A 19,832-nucleotide genomic window follows, 5' to 3' on the forward strand; every position below is an offset into this window, starting at 1 on the left:
TGGATCAGGACCAAGAATCTAGAAATAGACTCACGTTTATATGGGCAAACAATTTTTGACAAGCCAAAAACATACAGCGGAAAAAGGAAAACCTCTTCAATAAATAGTGCTGGAAAACCTCTTCAATAAAGTGCTGGGAAACCTGGAAAGCCACCTGCAAAAGAATGAACCTAGACTGTTGTCTATCACCACACACCAAAATTAACTCGAAATGGATTAAGGATTAATATAAAACCTGAAACAATAAAATGCATAGAAGAAAACATAGGAACAAAACTCAAGGACCTTGGACTTAAAGTGGATTTTATGAATTTGACCTCAAAGGCAAAGGAAATGAAAGCAAAAATAAATGAATGGGACTACATCAAACTAAAAAGCTTCTGCTCAGGAAAAGAAATCACCAACAAGGTAAAGAGACAACCATCCGAATATGAAGATATATTTGCAAGCAATGCCTCTAAGAACTAAAGGGAAAAACAGACCAAAAACAATATATATCTCTTTGTATATTTTGTCCTAAGATCCAAAATATACAAAGAACTCATATGACTCAATAACAACAACAAAAAACAAATGATCCAATCAAAAAAATAGGCAGAAGATCTGAACAGCTTTTTTCTCCCCAGAGGATGTACAAATGGCCAACAAACATGAAAAGATGCTAACATTACTAGCTATTAGAAAAATGCAAATCAAAACCACAATGATATACCGTCTCACACTTGTTAGAACAGCTATAATCAACAGGACAAGTAATAAATGCTGGAGAGGATGCAGAGAAAAAGGAACCCGCATACACTGCTGGTGGGACTGCAAAGTGGTACAGCCACTGTGGAAAACAGTATGGAGGTTCCTCTAAAAACTAAGAATTGATCTACCGTATGATCCAGCAATCCCTCTACTGGGTATTTACCCCAAAGACTTGAAAAATCATATCCATAAAGATATTTGCATACCAATGTTCATAGCAGCCTATTCACAGTGGCCAGGACATGGAAGCAACCTAAATGTCCTATAATAGATGATTGGCTAAAGAAGTTGTGGTACATATATACAATGGAATATTACTCAGCCATAAGAAGAGATGAAATACAGCCATTTGCGACAACATGGATAGAACTCAAGATAATCATGCTAAGTGAAATAAGCCAGACAGAAAAAGTTGAAAATCACATGATATCACTTATATGTGGGATATAAACCTAAAAGCAACAAACAAACAGAACAAACAGAGACTCATGGACATAGACTATAGTCTAGTGGTTATCAGAGGAACCAGAGGGTGGGGGGGGGGGTGCGGGGAAGGGGTGAGGTAAAGGGGGTCAAATATAGGGAGGTAGGGGTAGGGTGAAGTGAGTAAAGGGGATCAAATATATGTTAGCTGTAGAAAACTGGATTGGGGTGGTAAACACAATAGAATATACAAATGTTATAATGTACACCTGCAAATTATATAATTGTATTAACCAATGTTACCCCAATAAACTTAATTTAGAAAAAAAAAAAATATATATATATACACATTTATACAAATGCAGTTAAGTAATTATTAATAGAGGACTTCTTTAACTATTTTGGAAACTGAGTTTCTATGAAGGCTCTATGAATTTAAGGGGAAATAGTTTACCTTCTAGGGAAATACAAAGAACCTTGTTGCTTTAGGTATATGGTTTTCTAACCTTAGCGTGTTTCAGAATCAGTTGGAGGACTTGTCAAAAGACAGATGGGTGCCCCACCTAACCAAAACTTAGCATTTCTAACAAGTTCTCAGGTGATCCAATTCTGCTGAGGAGACCACACTGTAAGAATTACTGCTGGTAGAAGAGAATAAAATATTCAGCTACGTCTGTGGCAGACTTCATCTTTTGTCTCAAATTGCTAATCCTCAGGCAAGTCTGGCCCTCTCAACTTGGGTATATTAGATCTATTCATACTCTACATTTGTAGGGAAGACTACATGGCAGAGTGGTTTTAGGATACATCTAATTTTTCACTTCCACTTCTCTACTTATTAGCTGTGTGACTTCGTTATTTCAGCTTTCTGAGCCTTGGTTTCTAAAAAGCAGTGTTCTTACAAGACTTGTTTTAACAATTAGGGGTTACACATATAAAGTAGCTGGTATGCAGTAATTAGTAAAACAAGAAGCCATTTCTTCTCCAGTGTGCAGCACTCATAAATAAGGCATGAACCTTTTAGTCATTTGTTTTTATTCATGTAGAACTGGATTGTTTCTATATTAAGTCTTGATATATTGCCAAAACTTCTGTCTACTATCAGTTGAATTTTGAAATCAGTATAGATCTTATATTATGCTATGAAAAGCAACCTAATTTATCTTGGAAGCCTACTTAGTAATATTTGCTTGCTTCCCAGAATACCTCATTTCTGAAAAATGGAAAATCACCCCAATAATTTTATCTAAATACTTCAATACATTTAAGTCGAAAATCATGATCATAAATCATATACTTTGAATTCTAGATCTCAGCTCTAGAATGTTTCAATAACTTTCTTATAGTGTTTTTCAAAGCATAACGTTTGTAATATGTGCAAATAACTGTATTTAACTCAGTATCTTTCATTTTTGTAATATGTGCAAATAACTGTATTTAACTCAGTGCTATCTGATCACATCAAAGAGGTTCTTTTTCTACATCAGCCCCGTTTTCCAGTTCCAGTTCCAGGAAATATCATAGGGGTTTTTCCTTTGTTAGTAAACAAAAAAGTAGGAGCCCTTACGCCCAAGGACCTTTTAGATATGAATTGACGTAAACATTTTCCCATTCGGATACTTTTTAGGTAGTAATTTTCATTATCATTTACATCTTATTTCCAAGTGACTTCATCATCTAAGTTCCACCAGAGGTTATCTTTGAAGAATTACCGAGAATAAATCCATCCAGCCTTGCTTTTCAAGAGTTCTCATAATTGTCTTCCACCTGCTGAATTTGCAGAGAGTGCTATCTCACACTGAAACCATTTACCTGAAATGGCTTTAGTAACCACCATTCTGTCAATGTGTAATTCCTGCATATGGACATTAGTAAAAATAATTTCTAAAAAGTTCTATTTTATATAAACTTGTTTTTTCCTTTTTCCTATATTCTTTTTAAAATCACTCAGTAATCAGAATATGGTAATATTAATGGAAATACCTTTTCCTTGAGACATAATGGAAATTTCTTATTTAATATATACCTTAAGCCTGATAATTCCTTTCGAAACATTGCTACATAAAACTGAACACGTCATTACCAACAAGGACGTTTTATTGAACAAATCTATGTACAGTACAAAAATTTCTTGAAATGAGACACTATTGTTGATTTATTGCAGTTCAATGGCTCAGTTTTAATTTGTACTCTTATAAAATGCAAAGTAAAATAATTTAATGTTCAACAAGGAAGCACAAATTTCCTTTCTTGCTGAATCTGTAATCTTTCACATATTAACAATTCCAAAATGCATATGCAGCATTTAGTCATTCTGAAAAGGTGTTTTACAGTACCAAATAAATTAAAAAATAAACACTATCATCCCTTTTAGGTTTCTCATCCATACAACAGTTTATACCGAACATGAAAGGAGTACGGCTGAACCTTCAAGTGTGATTTGAGAATAACAAGTTCAATGTTATAAATTATCCATATAATTGGTGGTTTAAAAAATGAATATGGCTAAAGCCCAAAGTACCAGTGTCCTTGTCCACGGAGATTCCCCCTTTCTACCTCCTTTCATAATATTGAGCAGCAAAAATTCAGATTTGCTATTTTCTTGACCTTACTGAAACATAGCAGAAAGTTATTAATCTTTTGAAGAAAATTTTTATTTAAAAACAAACAATTGAAACTTGGCCCATGTAAGATAAAAATATCCTCAAAATAGAAGGAGCAGAAAAGAAAAAAAAATCTGAAGAAAGCTTTCTTTTCTTCTGAATCCCAAATTAGAACTGTTGGAAGTTTATGCACCCTCTAAAAGCAAAATGATTTAAGTTCATGTCTTATAAAACATACATAAAATGTACACATTCTTTCAATAGCAATTATTTGAGAAGTATATAAACAGGCTAGAACAGTGTGGTCAAACAGAATTTTATAAACCATTCCTTGACTTAGTTATGTTTAAACTGATTTGACCTCAGTCTTTCAGAAACAGTTTTCCCTTAGCAACACAAAAGTAGAAAACCTCAAATTAAAGACAAAAAAAATAGCAAGCGGAACACGTTTAAAACATCTTAGTATGAACTGCAAAACAAATGAAAATAATTTACAGAGATGAATCCGTTGATAGTTACAGCTTACAAAAAAAAAAAACAAAGTTAAAAATGTGATAAAATGTTAAGTTGTAATTTTAAACTTCTGAAAAATATACAGAGATTATATTTCAAAAAGAACTTAATTGTTCAAATGAACTAGTTTCCAAACAGACTTTTTATTACATGATGTATATTAGACTGAAATGAAACAGAACTCAAGTGTTATATTTTATCTGGAAATATGGAAACTTTTTAAAGTTGACCTGAAAGAATTAAAAAATCTGATTGTTTTATGTTTATTTAAATAAGATCCCACAGCCTAATGTAGGCTACATAAAAAAAAAAAAAAAAAGACCCACATTTGATTGGAATGGATTTATGACTATCAATTGCATAGTAATGAATGTCCATGATAAATAAAATTGGGAACTTTTTTTTTTTAGATATTTAATGTATCGTGACCTCCAAATCCTAATTTAATAAAGCCTGAATGCTACCTTGGAAGAAATGTTCCACTTTCTTGGTAACTTCATTCAAGAAGCTTTAATATCCAAAAATCTATAATAGCAGGGTCTCATAAGATTATCTGCTTTGAACAAAAATGTGTAAGTTGGAATAACTGGAATATTTATTGACATTGGTACATTAGTAGCTCAGTTTTTGAAGAATTTGCCTTTGCATTTTTGTTCATTTTATCCTTGCTATAGATCAACACATTATTAGGTAAAAGGAAGCCTTTAAGCTTCCTCTTTTAGAGAATGTACAAGTGGAACACATCTGAGGGTATTTTAAAAAACATTTTAACAATTGACTGTTAAAATCTTTCTTAGGAAAATTACTGGTCGTCAAGGAAAATAAATGTATCAATATATCTATTGTGTTCTTGCTGTGCAATTTTTTTGTGTAAATATTTCCTTTTATATATATATAGAAAAATTACTATTCAGACCAAATTCATTACTAATAAATAAGAAAGCATGAGAAGTATGGCTTATTTTATAATTAACTCTCCTAACTGAATAAGACCAATGAATTCTTCACCTGATTCTTAGTTTACATATTTTTTTACAGCCAGTTATTTTTATAGGACTATACTTAGATAACTCACATTAATGTCTAAAGGACCTTACTATGAATCATCAAGCAATGTCCTAATGCTACTCTATATACAAATAGAAATATCCCAGTGTGCTTATACCATTATTCACATTGAGGAATTTGCAATTCAGTGTTTTTCTTTCAACTAGATAGCCTTTAATGGTCTTAGATTCCTCATATCCCTCCCCAAAGTTATTGATGGTATTTCTTCTATTTAACTGGCACTGCTTGCCTTTTAAATATAACTCATTGGTATGACAAAAATAGAAAGTGGAAGGTTCTATCAAAGCATTGTTGTTTTGTTTTCTTTAGTTTTTTACTTTTCAATGATGGCATGCCATTCATTGAACTTTGATCTGTCTACTCAATCACCTGGAAACAAGTTACAATCTTTTAAAGGTTAATATGATGACATGTCAAGTTTTATTTTCATGTATCCATTTTTAAATTATAATAAACCAAATAGCAGTGATTCCTTAAACCATGTTTGACCAAATGGGAGGATATAAGTCAGTTATGCATGACAAGAAAACAAATCTCATTTGTAGAACATTTTAAGTTGTTTTATTGTAACTAACCCCTCCCCTTTTTTTAAAATAATGGGTTAACTTTTCCCTTTCTGTAAGGCCATAGCTGGTTTCTCACTTTGACTAGTTGCCTGAACATGTTTCTCACACAAGCGAAACTGAACATGCTGCTATTATCATGAACTTTTTAAAAAATGTGGTTTTCTGGATAACTGGTACTTTGGGAGTTTTGTAATAACCCTTTTGGAATCTAAACCAGCAGATCTCTGAGTTCATTCTAGACAATGTGCTTTGTCTTTATCTTTAGTAATCCGAGACCGCTCTAAAATTAAGGCCATCAGGGAAACAGCAAACTGATGATGCATTTTCTTGTAGTGCCTTTTTCACACTACTGATTGATCGACAGATCTTTCTGAAACATTTTTATCAGGCACCTGTAAAACAGAACACAAAATTTGATTAATTCAAATTTTATAGATGTTCGACTGGAATTCTAAAATTCCTGTTTATTAATATCCTTTCTCAAAGAATATTGATATCAGTAGAAAGACAAGCTCTTCCTTTGCTCAGTTTTGTTTTCAGTTATTTTCTGATTCTTTTTACTTGTTTTTGTAATGGTGGCTCAACTTCACTTGGCTTATATTCTGGCATACAGGTGAAAAACATTTCCATCATAATTCCTGTTTCCAGAACTTTTATTACATGAAACTTAAAATGAAGAAAAGTATCAGATACATTGAAAGATAATGCTCAGAGTATGAAAAACTTGTGTACAAATTCTGGCTTCCACAAGTTCATAGGCCTGTGCCTATGCAAATTACTTGTGAATTTCAGTTGCTTGCTCTATAAAACAGGATGAGTAATATCACCTCATAATATTTGTATGGATTAAAGGATGTATAGGTAGTGCTTTATGACCTGTGCTATACAAGTGTTAATTTTTTAAACCTTAAAGACCTATGGCATTTTTTATTTCTATAGATAAACCTATTAAGAAGATAGAAGACTTACTTTCATCATCTGAATCAAATCCAAAGAGTGTCTGACATTTCTTTTGTGCAAGGTGAGCCTCAAGTGCTTCTGCATTACAGTAGGTGGTCAGGCATTTGCCACATCTCAATCTTTTCATTGATTTTTTACAAACGTCTTGATCAGAACAGGGATCTATTCTATCAGTCAGAAATTTTCTGCGTTTTGGCATACTAAGGTACCGTTCATCAAGGTAACTGGGAGGCAATGGTCTGACATATGGCTTTGATAAAATTAAGCCATATGAAGTATGTTCACTTGTAGGATTTGGTTTGGAAGGTGCCTGAGTTACTGGCAGGGTACTGTGTTCTTGTGGTACAACACTGGGTAAAATGGAACCGTTTTCTGTCCTGATTCTATTTGTATCAATTTTCAAAGAAGGATCTGGTGAAACTAAAGGTGTCTGCTCTATTTCACTGTGTCCATTAACTAAGTCACTAATACTACAATTATTTTCAGAATTTGGCTCTATATCAGGCATCTTTTGGTCTATCAAGCTTACATCAGAAACAGTACCATCAGAATGTTCATTTCCATTCTGAACTAAATTGTCTGTCTTTTCCATACTTTCTATACATGTCTTTGGTTCTGTAGAATCTTTCCTTGATTTGCTAGCAGAAACTGGCAGATTAATAGCTTGTTTCTCATTACTAGATGAGTCTTTTTCCTGATGATTAGGATTTGAGTCTGTAAGAACATCCCAAAGAATTGCTTCACTTGGTTTTGCAGATGATTCTGGTGTTTTACTTAAATAGTGCTGAGCTTCATGTTCATATAGCAGAGGAAGATCTTCAAAAAGCTCATGGCATTCTGGAAAACTACACTGAGCTTGAAATATCCTGTGACTTTTTGTGTGCTGAGCAAGCTGGAATGGCAGCTTAAACGACTCATTGCAATTAAAATGCAAACAAAAGTACACATTTGGATAGCTGTGTCTATTAAGGTGATCTATAAAGTGTTGAGAATCTTCAAACTGCCTTTGACAAAATTTACATTTTCCTTTGCTCCACTTCATTACCGTTTGCCGCACATTTAAGTCAGTTGGATGTACAGTTCTTGCATGTTTATTTAGGAATCCAATTCTTTTAAATATCCTGACACAGCCAAGAGCAGGGCACTTAAAGTTTCCTTCTTGATCTGTAGCATATATGTCTTTTGGATGGCACACAGTTCCATTGATTTTATGAAGTATTGAAGTTTCTTGATTCAGGTCATAATCATCTTCTTCATAATTACCTTCTTCATCCTCTTCTTCCTCATAGTCATCCTCACATACAGGTAAAGGCTTCGATGCATTATTTAAAGAAGTATCCAGACTGCCATTTTCAATAACGTTTTCAATTACATCTTCCGACACACTTACGGGAATTTCAATGAATTCAGCCATATGCGCAGGGATGACTTCTTTGTTTCCATTACTGGAAGCATTTGTAGCCTGCACTTCCGAATCCTTATTATCAGAATTCCCAATTTCAAATGAAATGAAAGTATTGGAACAATGTATTTCTTCCAAAGCAGGGATCTCCTGATTCTCCTGTTGAGCTGCAGCAATTTGTTGTCTTTGTATTTTCTTAACATGATTCTTTAAATGCTTCTGCATAAGTCCTCTGTTCCTAAATTTCCTACCACATATTACACATGAAAAACTGCCCTTTTTCTGATGAGCCTGGGCATGTCTTACAATGTGACCACCTAGAAATTCTTTGTTACATAACATACACCGATGCCTTGGGACACTGTGATCTACTTTGGAAGCATTAAGAACTGTAAGGTTTTTCTTTGTATTAATATGATCTTTAGGTTGCACTCCAGATACACTATCAGGATCAAGCTCTCCAGTGCTCTGATTTGTAAGTGAGTCAAGCCCCTCATCTAAACCTTGCTGTTCCGCCGCCTTTTTTAGATTACCTGTAGCATTTTCCAGTGTACTTTCATCAATAAATCTAACTGCTGATTTATCGCTTAATAATGCTACACAGTTTTTCTTAATCATTACAAAGTTCCAGAATTCGGGATCAAAAAACAATCCCTTCTTCAAAATTGGAAGTAATTCAAAACGAACACGATTTTGAACACTACTGGTGCCTTCATTATATTCTTCATCTGGACGTTTGTAAAGCTCTTCAACAGTATGATAAGCTTCCAAAGAGCGCTCAAGAAAAAATATTGAGAGTGCACAAATCCTGAGGATCTCCAAATCATTTGGCAAAAAATGTGCAATTGTTTTATAAATTAGACATTTAGTTTTGGGATCATCATAAAGGTCTAGTTGTAGAGCACAACCACATATTTCAACACAGATTTGTAAGCCTTCTTCTTCAACCTGAAAAAGAAAAAAATATTACTACTAAATACCTTTTTTAAAAATATGACACTATCTTTTAAAAATACAACTCTGAAATGAAAGTTAAATAAACATAGTATTTCAAATGTGCAATTTTCCTCAATGTGTAGCCTTTTAAAATTCTTTTTTAATATATAAATAAATCTTACTTAAGTTGAGAATAATCTGAAAAAAGCATTTTTACTTCCAACTGATTTAATTTTCAAGTCTGTCAAGCTCTACTAACCATAATATAAAATGCTTCACAACTTTATGGTGATTAAAATACAAAATGCTTCATAAATTTATGAAGACTGAAGTTTTTTAAATTTCTAGACAGCGTTTATTATTTTAGGGATCAATCTTACATTCTCTGGCAGAAGGGTTAAAGTATACATATTTAAACACATGTATCAATTTTTGATGTTTAAAAAATAACTGCTTTGGTAACTCATAAAGCTGCACTAAATAATATTGTTACTTAAGTAATATTACTTATCCAAACAAGGGGAAAAGTTTAGGCCACATGAAGAAGGCAATTACAATCTTTCCAAATCTAATAAGATATCAGAATAATGAATCTACTAGAAATTATGTGAAAGTTGTTCAAGCTTTCAAACTTTTAGTGATGACTTAAAGATAACTGCATCAACTTTTATTTGTGAATCTGTTGTCTACCCCTAATTCAAGTTATAAATAATGCTGCCAGTGATTTGGAACGGTCTAAATGCTTGTTTGAATAAAAGAGATACAAAAGTAAGATGCCTTTAAATTGAGAAAGAGAGTGTGCATGTGCGTGTGTACATATCAAACTGCCTGCATATGGTATATTATAATGACAGAAAGGAACGCTGGTCTGCCTTACCATCTTTATGTCCTCTTAGTCCCTTTCATGCTATGTAACCCTACTTAACTACTTTGAGTTCCACAAGCAGACCTTAACTTTGCACATTATACTCCCACTTTATCTAGCCAGTAAATTCCTACCTATCTCCTATTCATTCTTTGAGAATCGGTTCTACACTGTAAGTTTTTCTCACCATTCATTCTGGCCCCTGCGTGGGGTAGAGTTAAACATTCCCTATTATAAACATTGCTTGTTCTTTCCATTGATAATAACTTTTACTTATTTCTAAAAAGCATATATATATTGTTTTATAACTATCTATTTATGCCCCTACCCCTGACTTGGAATTCTTAAATTCCTAGGAATCACTTCGAATTCCTAAATAATACAATATCTCATTTATTATGTCATCTTATTGTTAGCATAGAAGTTTGCATGTAGTGACCTTTGTGTGGTGTTCAGGTATCTCGCTATGATTGTCTAGTGGTTAGTACTCTGCATTGTGACCTTTGAGTAAATATTTACAGAATGAATGGGATTAGATCTATTCCACTGGCTTTAGTTTTTTTTCTCTATAAATCCATCATTTCCATCTTGGAATCCTTTTCTGAATTCAAATTTCCTATTTCTAATTGTTACTATTAGATATTCCCATCTAGATTTTCCAGATATAACAAATTCAAAATCCACTGCTTCAAAACAGAATTCCTTCTCTTTAAATTCTGTCTACATTCTCTCTCTTGACTTGTGAAGTTATAATGTACCCAACTGCCCAAGTTTAAAAATTTCAGGATCATGACAAAAGAACAAAAGGGAACAGGATACTTCCTTACCTGAAATTCTTTAACAATTCCAGTATATTTATGGACTGAAGTTCCAAGTCTCAGTGTAGCATTCAAGTTCCTTCTAGGATCTCCAGTATCCCGCCCCCTGCCTCCTACAGTCCCTCCTATTAGTTTCATCTCCTACACTCTCCCCTATGTTTCTCTGCTGCTCTATCAATGTCATTGGGCAGTTGTGTGAAATAAATAAATAATAAAATAAGGCACGAGTGCTCTGTAAAATACAAAATCCTCCACAAATGTTAGTATTATCCTCCTCTATCATTCAAAACCCAGCTTAAAGCATCTTTCTCAATGAAGCCTTTTCAGATATGCCATCTGTGATGTCTTCTGAACTCATGCTAATTGTCTGTGCCTCTTTTCATAGTACTGAGGCATGTGAATGATATATTCCATCAAATAAAAATGTTTTAGTAAACGATTAAGCATAAATTTCATATTTATTTCATCTTTGAACCTTTCCTCTTAAAATGTATTCTTAGAGTTGACCAGACTTGTGAAATTAAGAAAGCTGAACTTCCCCTGTACTATAAACTTTTTGTAACAAAGTCACCTTTTGGTATAAATTAGAATATGTAAAACACAGATATCTTTATTTTTGAAAAAGTTTTACAGGTGATTTTGATGCGCTTTAAATATTGAGAAGTATTCCATAGCATAGTTTGTTTTTCCCCCTCTTTTGATGAGGAGAGAGGATAACTTTGATAATGCATTTGAATGACAACTTCACTATTAATAATGAAGATATTAATGCAGTTAGAAAAATAAGTAGGAAAAAAGTAAAACAAACCCTCTGATACAGTGCTGCCAACTTTATATCATAGGAATATGATCACTACATGATCATACATCTAATGAGTGATATGATAATGAATGTGATAAATATATTAAAAAATTAAAATATATTATTTAAAGGATGCCTCCTATGTATTTAAAAGTAACCCATGTAAATATTCAGTTAAAATGTAGGGTAGCTATATCTTTCCTATCTTTGTATTCCAACTTCTGTTAACATTTGGGAAAAAGGTTCAAGGATCTGCAGGATTCATTTTCATGTCTACATAAAAGTCATATTTAAAATTGTACTCAAGTACTTGTAAGTGGCCCATGAAAAACTTGCTTCAGAACTATTCTTAAAAACAGGTAATGGGTTTATATTACTTCACTTAAACACTTTAAAATTTGTCCTTAAGTTTCAAAAATTCTTTAGTATTCATGGTTTCTTTTCACCTAAACACCAGACTTAAAACTATGAACTATATTTCTCTATGACAGTGAACAGGTATTGCCTATAGATATATAAAGTTCATCTGCAAATTAATGAAGATTCTACAAGCAGGACTTAGGATAGTGTTAAAAAGGACAAACTTATTTAATTATATGAAAAAATAGCTTCTATGGAAGCAGCTATTTCCATATTAAATTATAAGTAACACTAAATTTACTTTTTCTCTTTCAGTTATTTTCATTTATATATGTAAGTATATATATGTGTGTGTATATACATTTATATATGTGTGTACATACACACACACACACACACACACACACACGAATACATACATACATGCATACCACACCATTGTATAATGTTGGGAATTTGAAGTTGAGGGGAGAGAGACAATGTGATTTTAAATTGCTCCTTTTCTTTAACTTTATAATTAAATAAATTTTATCATAAGAGATTCAAGTTTCAGCAAACTGTAATTTCATTTTCATTTAAAGTGAAGGGTAAATATATCCTATTTACCTCATCTTTAATGATTTTCATGAAAGGAAAAATGACTCTCACATTAGTTGCTGTTCTTAAAAGCTGGTAGCATTGATCTACAAATACTTGTTTTGAAGGATTAGACTTAAGCTGAAGTTTACTCCATATGAAAATCAACTCCCTGTAAATGAGAAAAAAAAGAGATATCAAAAATACAGTTAATTCAAATACAGATATTACCTATCTTTCGCTGATTCTCTAGTGCCCTGCTTGAGATGTATAAGTGGGCATAAATGGATATTATGTTAACTCCCAAGCTACTTCTGCTACTTTTATGGGAGAAAAAAGATCAGAAATTGCAATTTTGCAGTGGTAAGGGATGGATTCAAATCATATACTGATGAACCTAAGGAACTTCTCTATCTAGTACTTGATCAAAATAAGTTCCGATATACCAATATTAATTATATGTTTTAAAAATAAACTTTGGCCATTAATTAAGCCTCTACTTGAAAATTTAAAAATAAATGCTGTAGACTTTCTGCAAAGAAGTGGTTCATATTATCTGTTTTCAATCTATTAAGATATCAAAGTACTACAGATTTAAGTGTAAGTATATTATAATACTAATTCTGAAATGTTTTAGATTTTCTGCTCTTCCAGGTAGATTATTTTCTAAAATATGGCCAAGTTTGTTAGATGAAAAAGGTAGGAGCAGTGGGTTTTGAGGCAAAGGAAATCTAGGATATAACGGATATATTTGGATATCACATTTTAGCAAACTGGAATTCTTTAATGGTGTCATTAGTTACATAAAGCATCATAATCTAAAAAGTATTAAAATAATTGATGAAAATGTTTTTAAAAAGTGACTTACTGAGTATATATCTTGAGCCAAGTACATACAATTATTAAATTTAAGGGCAGCATGATTACTATCATGAAGGTATGCATAGCCTACTTAGAGAGACAGTACAGAAAACACAAAACAGAAAATGATGGAAATGACATATTAGAAGCAAAACCAAAATTCCACCTCCATTTCATACTAGCTGCATGGGTGTTCAGAAGTTTTAGTCCATCACCCACTTTTTTTTGCACATGTACTCCTTTAGAAAGCTCATCAGGTTTCACACCTTGCACTAACTCTCTAGCTCTGACTTCTTTACCAATTTCTGATTATCTTTTCCTAAATCAGTCAATGACACTAAACATTTCTCTGATCTATTTGGTTCTAACCTAATTATTTTCCACAGGCTTTACACTTCAATTACACTTTTTCCCACAGCCATACCATTCTTTCTTAATGCAATCACATAAGGCCCTTGAATTTTACATATGTACTTTCTACAGGGTTGCTAAACTGATGTTTCCAGCCTTCCAGATCATTTCATTCACTGCTTCTTCAATACACCGTATAGTGTCAATAGCAACAGAAACATGGGTTTTAGAGTCAGAAGCATCAGGATTTGGGTCCTGGGAACTCTTCTAGGATGATCTCCTCACTGTCAGTTATTTGCTTCACTTATTCTCACTGTTGTTTATGCTGATTACTCTACTTGGAAAGTATTTATTTATATCTAAGATGAGCTCATCTTTCAAAGTCTATATCAAGTGCTTCATCTTCATGATTACCCCAAATTAAGTGATAACTACTTCAGAACAGATCTTATCCCCCAGTTGATTTCACGCCTTTCATATATTCCTTGCTTATATTTTATAGGCTCTATTTTCCCAACTATTAATACATTATAAATCTCCTCAATGACACACTGTATAGTGGAAGTAGTAGAAAAAACATGAGACCAGGAATAAGAAAGATCTACATTATCAATAGGGCATTATACAATAACTGGCATGACACTACCCATTTACAGTGAGGCACCTTTTTCTGGCAATAACCCGAATACACAAAGTTGGAACCTCAGTTGCCATGTCTCCTATGTGACCCCTCTAACCTTCCCTAAGATATTAATTTAGGAATAGGTAACTGACCCTGGCAGGAGTCCCTGGAATGTTCTCAACTCTACACTGTAAGGCTTGGGGATTGTTGGCATTCCTTCTGGTCTGCAATAGAGGAGATCAGAACCAACTGGCACAAGAGAGAAACAAATTTTTTAAAAACCCTAGCAATCTCAGTGTCCCTGACAGCACTTCTCTTTTTAGGATCAATTATATCGCTGTCCTTTTTGTGACTCAGTCATACCCCAGTGTCCTTTCATTAAATACAGGCATACCTCATTTTATTGCATTTTGCTTTATTGTGATTCCCAGATGTTGCATGTTTTTACAAATTGAAGGCAAGACCCTCCATGAATAAAAAGATTATGGCTTCCTATATTGTGATGTTTGCTTTATTCCAGTGGCTGGAACTGGACTTGCAATCTCTGACGTATGCCTATACGTTTTCCCTAAACTAGTTAGACATAGGATATTATCACTTGCAAACTGACTAATATAAATTCCAACTTCATTTTGTTACTAGCTGTGTGACTTTTATCTTTTATCCAGTTTTCTTATACATAAAAAGAACTGAGAGCAGTTAAGTGAAACCACCTAAGTAAAATGTCTGGTACATACTAATGTTTAATAAATCACTAGTTTCCGTGTTCACTTTGGCAGCACATATACTAAAGTAAATCACCAGTTTCCTGTATTCTTGTTTTTATAATCTTAATAGTACCAAGCAATGAGATTTATTCAATAAATATTGGTTAACAGTATAAAAAAATGTATTCCTAAATGCTAAAATCATTTAGAGGAAGCCTCTTGAGGATATATATTAAAGAAAATGTAGACATGGAATGAAATAAAAGATGATGATGGCCATTCTAAGTAAGGGGTATATTAAGAACAAAAGGCTATGGATAGAAAAAGGCAAACACATCAACTATGTTTTAAAAAAAGTGGATTAGTTCTGCAACGGATTTAAAGACAAAAAAATGATAGTTGGAAATTATGGGAAAGTATTCTATTCAATATTACACAAATGAATGTTTAACATATTAGAAATGTATATATTTATTCTCCAACTCACTCCAAAAGTAATTTGAGATTCCTTAGAGAGACATTCTTAAGGTACAATATTTTTTTTCTCTTCTGAAGAGAGATCTTACTTCCCTCTATCTCTGTTAACTCAAGAGAAAGCTTTGTAAACAAAATGTAATACCAAGATCTTAATAAATTTGCCAGAAGAGGGCTAATAATATGGATTTTAGCATTCTAGCAGGCAAAACAAATCTCAGGATATGGTTATGAAGCTTCCTTTCGATTGAATTTACAAAAGGAGTCTCAGGTGTTACTTGTACATTGGTTTTGAAGGAAAAAACAAACACCATAAAAACCACTGATAGTCTTATTTGTGAAGACCAAAGGGAATGTTTAATGAAGCTTAAATTTTCTTTTCAAACAGAGGGTCCTTTAGAAAACAAAGCACCAATTTGATATACAAACACCAGATAGCTAAGTACTAATAAAATCATCAAGTTCATCAAGTTATTTAGTTGCAGGAGAATAGGCTATAATAGGGCCTACAGCCACCCATATAACATAGTTTTGTTTTTTTTTTTTCATACTTGACTCACTTATAGTAAGTAATGTTTAGCAGAGGCTGTGAGTCAGCCTGTCTGGATTTGAATTTTGGTTTTATTATTTGCTAGTTGAATGGCTTGAGCATAATATTATCTACCCTATAAAATCGTTGGAACGAATGAGATAATACACATATAAAGCAAAGACTATAGGAAGCAGTCAGCAACTATTTGCAGCTGCTATTCTATATTTGTATTCATTCATTCATTCATTCATTCATTCATTCATTCAGTGATGATGATAGAAATGGGGTTAGTAGCTTACTCCACTGGCTTGAGATAGAGCAAAACTGGAGTGTGGGTCAGGTACAGTCCTTAGGAGAGACAAAGGGTAAGCTGGCTTATAGGGAAGGCCAGAAGAAAAAGACAGCATAGACTTTATATATTGAAAAGAATCTTGCTCTTCAAATTACAGTGAAAATCAACTTTTAGGAGCAAGAAAAAGGATCTCGGCATTCAGAAATACAGAGAAGTAGAAGAAATAAGAGGGCAGACAATCAAAACTTAGCCTACTCAGAAGGAAGGACAAAGAAGCAGGCAAAAGATTCCTTTCCACTTAGGCAACTGAGAGTTACACACCCAACTTCTATTCATGGAGGGTGACTGTGGCCAGGAGCAGGAAAGATAGGCATTGTTCTATTTTTAAGGTCCTTTCCTAAACAGTAGAAATTGATTAGCTAAGAAAAGAAGAAAATATGTTTTCCTGTTTGTTGTTTATACTTGATTCCAGTTTACTTAAGAGTATATTGAAATGAGAAGACTAAAATATCCTCTTTAAATAGTTTAAAACAGACAAGGGCAGAGAACATTCCTAACCCCAGAGGAAAAGATATACTGTAACAGTTATGACTATATTCTGTTTGGGAATGACTACGTATCAAGAAATGATAATGCTTGTCTTTGTCTTACCATTGCCTCCTGAGTCCCTCCTCAATGGAAATTCCAACTTACAGGATAAACTTTTGAATAAAAATTTATATAATCTAACTAAAAGTATACTCTCCTACAAGTTTTAAGTCCATAAGTTTCTAGACCCAGCTCTGCTACTAATTGGTTATTTAACTCTCTTAGTCTGAAGATTTTAATCTATAAAACGAGAATTATTAAATGAGTATAGTTTTAAATCTTCCTTCAAACTATTGGTTTAAATATTTAAAAACTTAAAATTCAAGAGCACTGATTAAAAAGTGTTTATAGCTCATTATCATTTCAGATTATGTTCAGCAAATGAAACCTAGTTTTCCCTTAAAAATAATGAAGTGGTAATATGGTAGGGTGAATGCGTGTGTGTTGGGGGGGGGGAGGGAGGTGTACTGGAGGCAGAAGTTATTAGAATCTTTTTAATTATTATTCATGGTTTTGCCTAATAGCACTTGAAGGGTACGTACTAAAAGCACTATCATATCACATTCTAAATTACATAATTGCTAGGTAAACGTGATGCGTCATGTATCCTAATAACTTTTAAGTAATTCTTAAAATGTTTGAAAAAAATAATGTTCGCACATTACTATTTACATTAGCACCTTGAAAACAAAATTCTTAGGTATAAATCTAACAAAATATGCACAAGATTTTTATGAGGTAAATTTCAAAACTGGTTAATTAAATCAAAGAACTAAATAGAGATATTTTCCATGTTCATGGATAATACTCAGTATTTTCAAGATGTTAATTCTTCCCAACTTGAACTACAGAGATTTAATGCAATCTCATTAAAAATCTCAGCAGGTTATTTTATAGATATTTACAAACTAATTCTAAAGTTTATATGGAGACGCGAAAGACCCAGAATAGTCAATACAATACCAAAGAAGAACAAAGTTGGAGGACTGATGCTACCCAACTTCAAGACTTACTATAAAGCTAAAGTGATGAGGACACTGTTGTATTGGTTAAAGAATAGACACACAAATCAATGGAACAGAATAGAGAGGCCAGAAATTAACCCACATAAATAAGTCTGATCTTTGACAAAGGAACAAAAGTAATACAATGGAGCATAGATGGTCTCTTCAAAAACAATACTGGAACAACTAGACATCCACATGCAAAAAAAAAAAAAAAAAAGAATCTAGATGCAGACCTTTTACCCTTTACAAAAAATTAACTCACAGACCTAAATTTAAAATACAAAATCATAAAACTGAATACCTAGATGACATTGGGTATTGTGATACCTTTTTAGACATAACACTAAAGATATGCTCCATGAAAGAAATAATCAATAAGCTGGACTGCATTAAAATTAAAAACCTCTGTGCTCTGTGAAAGACAATATCAAGAGAATTAAAAGACAAGCCACAGACTGGTAGAAAATATTTATAAAAGGCACATCTGATAAAGGACGGTTACCTACAATATACAAAGAACTCTTAAAACTCAATAATAAGCAACTCGATTAAAAAAAATGGGTCAAAAACCTTAACAGACACCTTGCCAAAGAAGATATACAGATAGCAAATAGCATATGAAAAGATGCTCCACATTTTATGTCATCATAAAATAATAATGCAAATAATAATAATAATAATAATAATAATAATAAAAACAATGAGATACCACTACACACCTATTAGTATGGCCAAAATCTGGAACCCTGACAACAACAAATGCTGGTGAAGATGAGCGACAAGAACTCTCATATGTTGGTGGTGGTAATAAGAAATGGTACAACCACTTTGGATGACATTTTGGCAGTTTCTTACAAAACTAAACATACTCTAACCATACATTCCAGCAATCATGTTCTTTATAATGACAGATAAATGTCATTATATATTTGTCCAAACCCATAGACTAGATCACACCAAAAGTGAACCCTAAGATAAACTGTGGACTTTATGTGATTATGATGTGTCAGTGTAGGTTCATCCTTGGTAAAAATTTCCGGTGAGTGAAATTGACACATGTGTAGGGGCAAGGGGAATGTAGAAAATGTCTGTACCTCCCTCTTAATTTTGCTGTAAACCTAAAACTGCTCTAAAAAGCTTATGTCTTAAAATTAACACTCTAAAATATAATTGGTTCATTATGATATATTCCTTAAACATTTACACTATCAGTTTACTGGTACGTTATCTTTTTTTTTTTAATTTTTAGTTTTTACAACCTACTATGGTTTCTTGCTTAACATTTTCACATAACTTTTTAAAAAACATAAAGTTTAAACTCTGTTAATCAGCTCTCCTTCTGTTCTCCATCTTACCATTTCAATTTCTACATTAAGAACACTTACCAGATACAGTACATGTCCCCACTCTGGAGCTGTGGAATAAGAAAAGATTCACACAGTTGCAAGGCTAACATAGTCTTGCCTTCTTTTTCTGTGTTACAGATGATATCAATTCCACTCTTACAATCAGTTTTCAATAAATGCTATAAGAAGAAAAGAAAAATCAGTTCATATCATTAAAAATATCTAAACAGCTAGTTGTAATAAATGTTTAAACATTGAGAAGAAATTAGATTTCTAGTTTTCTTCTACTAAGATAGTAATGAATTGTACAACAATTCTCATGGTTTATAATATCTACAGTTTAGGACTATTAATCTCGTTAATGTCCATAACTTGTAGGTAAATAAGAGTCCATATTGAGAAAAGATTAA

The 19,832-nt window shown here is 32.7% G+C and overlaps 1 protein-coding gene across 4 annotated transcripts in view; it reads right to left on the bottom strand.

The window, feature by feature from the left end:
• Positions 1-3,252: 3,252 nt before the first annotated feature.
• Positions 3,253-19,832, bottom strand: part of ZNF654 (zinc finger protein 654) — a 72,211-nt gene continuing 55,631 nt past the window's right edge. For 3 of the 4 annotated variants that reach the window (XM_036219749.1, XM_016145829.2, XM_036219751.1), the window contains 4 exons: positions 19,462-19,601; positions 12,673-12,814; positions 6,893-9,233; positions 3,253-6,315 (listed from right to left, as the gene is read on the bottom strand). In XM_036219749.1, coding sequence (XP_036075642.1) covers positions 6,308-6,315; positions 6,893-9,233; positions 12,673-12,814; positions 19,462-19,601 — 2,631 coding nt within the window. In that variant the 3' untranslated portion in view covers positions 3,253-6,307. The other variant, XM_016145828.2, reaches the window with a different exon arrangement.

The sequence above is a fragment of the Rousettus aegyptiacus genome, unplaced genomic scaffold (genome assembly GCF_014176215.1).
Source record: "Rousettus aegyptiacus isolate mRouAeg1 unplaced genomic scaffold, mRouAeg1.p scaffold_m13_p_4, whole genome shotgun sequence".
In the NCBI taxonomy this organism is placed as follows: domain Eukaryota; kingdom Metazoa; phylum Chordata; class Mammalia; order Chiroptera; family Pteropodidae; genus Rousettus; species Rousettus aegyptiacus.